This window comes from Ictalurus punctatus, chromosome 5 (assembly GCF_001660625.3).
Source record: "Ictalurus punctatus breed USDA103 chromosome 5, Coco_2.0, whole genome shotgun sequence".
In the NCBI taxonomy this organism is placed as follows: Eukaryota; Metazoa; Chordata; class Actinopteri; order Siluriformes; family Ictaluridae; genus Ictalurus; species Ictalurus punctatus.
This window is the reverse complement of record NC_030420.2, coordinates 17668949-17675801: the sequence shown is the minus strand read 5'-3', so window position 1 is coordinate 17675801 and position 6853 is coordinate 17668949. Positions and strand designations below refer to the sequence as shown.

General features: G+C 37.4%; 1 protein-coding gene across 1 annotated transcript; it reads right to left on the bottom strand.

Moving 5' to 3' along the window:
• Positions 1 to 3418: 3418 nt before the first annotated feature.
• Positions 3419 to 5745, bottom strand: cldn5a (claudin 5a). The gene has a single exon (XM_017467047.3). The coding sequence runs from the start codon at positions 5358 to 5360 to the stop codon at positions 4707 to 4709; it is 654 nt and encodes a 217-aa protein (XP_017322536.1). The 5' UTR covers positions 5361 to 5745; the 3' UTR covers positions 3419 to 4706.
• Positions 5746 to 6853: the final 1108 nt, after the last annotated feature.

Here is a 6853-nt window from a genome sequence, read left to right as displayed (position 1 = left end):
GAAAACACTCCACGTCTGGAACATTCAGATAGGCTTCACTTTGCCAGAGACTATAGTAGAGAAGTGGGGTGATGCGAATGCTGTCAACACCGCCGTAAAATACAGCAAGTGCTTTGACCAAGCGGGGAGCTCTGTTATTTGTTCAGCTTTACTGTTCTGCTTTCCTCATGTTTTTTCATGTTTTTTTTTTTGTTTTGTTTTTTGCATTTACATTTATGTATAGAGAATAATAGAATGATGCAAAAGAAATTAGCACAAAGAAAATTTACAGAAATATATCTCAAATAGGATTTGTCAGATAATATGTTTGTTGTCCACATTTTGCTTCTTTAATTTTGCACAGGAGCTGTCTACAGAGATAGCTAAACAAATTAAGTGGTTTGAGGCAAGTTTGCTTTGCCATGATTTTGGCATGTAGTTTACATGAGGCAATTTGGTGGTCATTAACTCTAAGTATTAAAGTGCACCTATTATGGTTTTTCAAATATTACCTTTCATGTAGTGTGTTATAGAGCTGTTTGTGAATACAAAAAGTCTGCAAAGTTTAAAAAATCAAAGCGCACAACAAACAGAGTTATTGACTTCCAAAAGAAGGAAGCGATTCTGAACAGCTGAAACGAGTCATTAGTAAGTCCAGACTTTACTTCCTGTACTAACCTGTAGGTTTGTAACAAAAAGCCCCGCCTCTGGTCTTCATTGGCTGCTGGCAAACAGACGGAGCTGAAAGTCGTTACAGTAGTGAGTGTTTCCTTTTCAAAACTGACAGCAGTAGACCAATCACAACAGACTCTGACATCTGACCAATCAGAGCAGAGTATGCTACCTGAAAGGAGGAGTTTAGAATGAATCCTTTAGAACGGATCATTGAACGAGTCGTTTTTCACACTTGGGGAAAAAAAAAGGTAATGCTGCAATTTAAATTATGAGCACATTAAAGTGTTTTTTGACCTTGGATGCATGTAAATCTGTTGTATGAGACCTTTAAAACGAAATTAAGCACGTTTCAAAACCAAAATAGGTGCGCTTTAATGAACTGCGCTGGCTGAGATCCACCAGTGCAAAACTGATGAAGCATAATGTGGGCACAAATTAAATTTACGTAAAGATTTTTTGCACATATTTTTGCTATGACTATTTATCAAGACTTAAATGTTTAAATGTTTTAAATATAATTGATTTAATTAACTTTATCTTGCAAGTTGATAGTTCTAGGTAGCCTAAATGTGTAGATGATTGGATTGATTGAGCAGCTAAGTACCACTATAAAACTTTGCACTTTCTACAAAAACATGTTAAGCAAAGCACACTCCATATCAAATGAGGCACTGCTTTTTGTCTCCTGATCTCATTTTACACTATTTTCTAATGTCCTAGAGTTTGCCTTCAGCTTTACTTTAATCCAGTGGTACATTTTGTGACTGTATTCATGTGTATTAAATGTAAACAATGACTGGAAGAAGTCATGGGTTTCACAAGGTGAAAGCATGATCATGACTCACTTGAGAGACCACATTGACAAAGGACCACTCAGATCTGTAAGAACAGGGAGTCGTGTACTAATGTACAAAAATATTTACCTTTTACAATTACTCACAAGAAAAGTATGGTCAAGGCCTTTGAAAAAGAAATTGTTTTGTTTTTTCTTCTTTAATTCTTTAAATTAAAAGTTAAATGAAATATGTTTTGTTTTTTAATAATATAACAAACCAAAACAGAGAAAAACCAACAGAAAATTGTTTGAAAAGAACCAAAAGAAAAGAAGGCTTTGCCTTGGCCCTCTTTGTCTCCAGAACTGCTCTAAGGAATCAGTGGCAGAAGGATATTAAAACAGTCCAAAAGCTGCTTAGAGGATAAGAAGTTGGTTAGACACTGTTATAAAGGATAAGGAAGGACAAACAACTTATTAGACAATCTTTATATCACATTAAGAAATGCAAACTTTTCTCATTGAACTGATAATGATTTTCATTAGTATTATCTTAACATACACTACTTGAACAGTTTTGTTACTAGTGATAATGAAGGAACATTTGTAAAACTGAACACACTGTCCTAAGGGTAAATATACAGTAAATATTACAGAACAGTGAAACTTTCTGTGGGTTTCAGTACTGATACTACACAGCTTTGAGCCAAATGAAATTCTAAACCCACATGTTGACTCATACCTTATCGGATTTGAAATATTCATATGCATTTGCAACATATTCACATGCAACAGTATCTTGATGTGTATTTGGAAAATTGTTGTATCGTTTGTGATATACAGTATACTGTCTACAGGTCTGGAACAGTCAGATAAGCTCCGCTGTGCCAGAGACTATAGTGGAGAAGTGGGGTGAAATACAGCCAGTGCTTTGACCAAGAGGGGAGCTCTCTGTTATTTATTCAGCTTTAATGTTCTGCTTTCCACACGATTTTTTTTTTCATTTCATTTACATTTATGTATAGAGAATATTAGAGTGATGCAAGAGAAATCAAATAGGATTTGTCATATAATATGTTTGTTAATTGTTAATTTTGCATAGGAGCTATCTACGGAGATAGCTAAAGAAAGTAAGTGGTTTGAGGCAAGATTGCTTTACCATGATCTGATGAAATTTGGTGGTCATTAACTCTTTGGTGGTATTAATGAACTGCGCTGGCGGAGATGCACCAGTGCAAAATTTATGAAGCATAATGTGAGCACCAATTCAATATATTTAAAGATTATTTGCACATATTTTTCAGGATCTGCTATGACTATTTATCAAGACTTAAATGTTTAAATGTAACTGATTTACAGTAATAGTGATTTTACACTATTTCTAATGTCCTACTGTTTGCCTGCAGCCTTACTTTAATATAGTAGTAAATAGTACATTTTGTGCCTGTTTTCATGTGTATTTAATACAATCACAAATATATAATAAATACATTAACATTGGACTGTACATAGTTGCAGTTTAACTACAAGGTCTCAATATTAAAAGTGATGGTACTGTATTGCATGAAAAGTTGCTAAATATGAAAACTAGTGATATGTTATAGGCAACTGTAATGAATTTAACATGGACACCCCTGTAAGATGTAGAAATATGGTTGTTTGAGTGATGTCTACCCCTATCTTGAGAATATGAGGCAAATTGGAGCTTAAATTTTAAGCAATCAAGGACAAACTGTGTGTGTGTGTGTGAGTGAGTGTGTGTGGAGGGTTTTCTGAACACAATGGGATTGTCTAAAGAAGTGAAAGACCTTTCAAAATCACTCATAAGCAGGACATGTTCGGAAACACAGAGTAACATAATAAAACGACTATTACAACCAGGTCACCCAAATCTCTTTCCAGAGAAAAATCACTCAAAAAAATCCACAAGAGATATTTCTTAGATTTGTTAGTTGCCATTTGTTGTTTAGCGGCTAAATAAATGGTCACAGGTCCATTATGACAATAACTGTTTATTAAAAATATTACAATTCAAAACTTTGATACAATGAAAGTTAAAAACAATGAAAGTTTAAAAAAAAAAAAAAAAGTAATGAAGCAGAAAAAGACTATTGATGACAAATTTTGGTATTGGTGGTCTGATTAGTTAAAGATACAAATAAAATAAGACACTCCATCATTACAAGGCACAAACTAAATATGTCCAGCGATTATTTTCATAGTGCTGGGCACACGGGTCTGGTCTGTACTTTAGAGCACCTACTCCTTTAACTAGACAGCTATTGTAAAAATCCACATCATTTTCTCAATTAGGCAGCTTTGTCTGATAGTCCATGTAAGGAAAAGTATCTGAAATCAAACTTCCCAAGTAGAGTAAGGACTCCCGAATAGATCACCTTCAGCCAACCCATGAAAACAATCAACATTATTATTATTATTGTTATTATTATTTATTGTTAATTAAAATTTTATTATAATAATAATCATCATCATGATCATCATCAAGGATCATGATGATTCAAGGATTTGGCAAAGAATTGTGGTCAAAACAGTGAAACTATTATTTAAAAATGCGATTTTGGGCTGAAATCAAGGCGCTTCTGTCCTTTTTAGCCATTGGAAATGCATAGCCTATATGTTTAAAACAGGGAGTCTCGAAAGTCCAAAAAAAGTCAACATGAGACAGTAAGAGTCCATGACCAGTGGGGAAAACGGGTCATTTACATTTAGGTTTAGACAGAAAAATCTACAGGTGCGAAAACACACAGGCTATAAGAAAACACCCACGATTCGTCCGACACGCCACCCTTTGCTCTTTAGTACAGTGGTAAATAAACTCAATAAAGAATCACATTTAGGCCTGAGTTTTAGGGACAATGCTTGGCTACCTCTCTCTTCTTCTGCCACATTTTCATCAATGTCAATAGTCTACTGTGCCGAAATAGCTACATGCCGCTATATTTTGACAGACTGTTATTATTATTATTATTTTTTATTATTAAAGAGCTCTCCAAGGCTTCTTTGGACGGTGAAGGGTTCGAGCTTTCTAAACAAAGTCTACGTGGAACTTTGGGAGTGAAATCCTCTGTTGCAGGGTTCAACACAGAAGCTTTAAAACCGAAAAAAAAAAAAAAAAAAAAAAAAAAAACTTTAAGGGTGCTGGGTGGAATTTTTTTTCTTAATAGTGTACTAAGTGTTAGGCGCAGATCACATGGCGCACAGTTAGCGGGGTATACAGGCCGCAGTAGACATGAATTTACGCGTGGCTCCAGTTGTACATTTACACGTAGTTCCGCTTGTCGTAGTCTCCGTTGGTCGTGGCTCTTTTCGTGGGCGCGTAGTTGACTGAGTAACCCGTACTGGCCGCTGATGATGGCGGACACGAGCAACAGAGCACCGAGCCGCCCAGCAGCAGGAGGCCCGCGGCCGCCCAGCCGATGTAGAGCGCGGCGCCCATCTCGCTCTTTTGGGACGTAGGCACGAGCGGGCTGTAAAAGTCGGTGATGATCTGGTTGGCCATCCAGCAGACGGGCACGAGTAAAAGCAGGGCGCTGACGATGTACAGCGCTCCTCCGACGTTCACCAGTCTCACCTTTACGAGCTCGGCACGGATGCAGTTGGTGCACTGCGCTCCGGCGATCACGGCCAGCAGCGCCAGCACGCACAGCACGGACGAGAACACAGTGAGCGCGCGCGCCACCTGCTTGGCGCCGCTGAGCGCCAGCATCGAGTCGTGCACCTTACACTGCATCTGTCCCGTGCTCTGCACAGCACAAGACATCCACAGGCCGTCCCACATGGTCTGCGACACCACGATGTTTCCTTCAATGTGCGCCGCCACCTTCCACGTGGGCAGACCGCACGCCGTCATCTCTAACAGCGAGCCGAGCACAGCTAGCGTCAGGCCAATCAGCTCCAGACCCGCCGAGGCCATATTTCCTTAGAATATCGTCCTTATTATTACCCTTCGGGTCCGACGAACAGTCCGCTTCTTAAAGCGCGAAACAGCTGCTCCACTTTCCAGTTGTTGGTTTCAAAAACGCAAATGCTTCTCTTCAGGTAAACACCATTGCGTTACGTAATGCGCTCTGAATAACGGTCTTTGCGCGCAGGAGAACAGCTGCGGACACACGCTACACCAGAAGAACGGGGTGACTGAGCCTGCAAGCGTATTCAAGGAGAAAAGCTCAACTTTTGTCCAATAGCACAGCGCCGCATCTGCTCCTGACCAATAGGAAACAGAGGAAGCTGGGTAGTAAGACAACCAGATGGGAGGAAGGGGTGAATGGCACATACTGGTTTGAAAAACTCTCTAATAGGTTGACCACAGGGAAAGAGAAGAAGAGGAACAAGAAAACCAGTACAAATCGTACCTACTTCATCAATTAATATGGTATAATTTTTAGTTACTTTTTTTAAATCCAGCTCATTCACTTTTAATAAAAGTTATTACGATAACACTAAACGCAAGTAGGTTTTATATATATATATATATATATATATATATATATATATATATATATATATATATATATATACAGACAGACTTGCTTGTAGTGTAGTCCTAATAACTGTTTTCCCCTTTACAGTTTTGACACAGGCTAATTAAAGCTTCGGTTCGGATATGAAATCATGTATTATTGCCGGGGAAAAAAAACCCACAGCCCCGCCATTTGAAAACAAAATCATAGGATGACGCCACTGAAACTTTTAGATGTTTTTTTTTTTTGTTTTGTTTTGTTTTGTTTTTTCATTAATTCATTATTAAATAGTCTACCGATTAAAGAATCACATCTATTAAAAAGTAAATAAAAACAGTGGCAACCTGCATAAATTGGCATAAAGTGGCATAAAGACTATATCAGACATTCAACAAAAATTCATGTTCATAAAGTCTTCATTCACAGGTCCATACATTATTATTATTATTATTATCAGTAAAACATTAAAAGTCTGTTGAAATACTAATTACCTCCTTTGATTGACCAACTTAAAAATGTTCCATTAATTTTGTTCCATTGATTTTTTTCCTTGGGGGTTAGATGTTGTGCATTCATGGTGCAGCATGTTCATTGTCCAATTTAACCCCCAAGAGTTATTATTTGCACATAGTGGTGAAAAATGGAAACAAGATAATAATTAAGCGATAATATAAGCTCATGGAGACAAATTACACTGCCCCATATTTACTCTATGAATATTTCCAGTGGAGGACAAGCAGCAATCAGGATGGGTTGACAGGGTTGCAAACTGGAATAGTTTTAAAATACTCCACGACTACCAAGAACCTGTGTAAAAGCAGATAATCAAAATGACTTTAAAAAAAAAAATAAAATAAAAAAAAAAATACTGTAAGGTATACAGTACGCTAGAGTGTATATATGATGTACAGAACCATTTCCACTGTAAGAGATGTTGGGAGAGGGA

Excerpts from the sequence above, each read along its gene's own strand:
- cldn5a (XM_017467047.3), bottom strand. The coding sequence starts at position 5,360 with ATGGCCTCGGCGGGTCTGGAGCTGATTGGCCTGACGCTAGCTGTGCTC.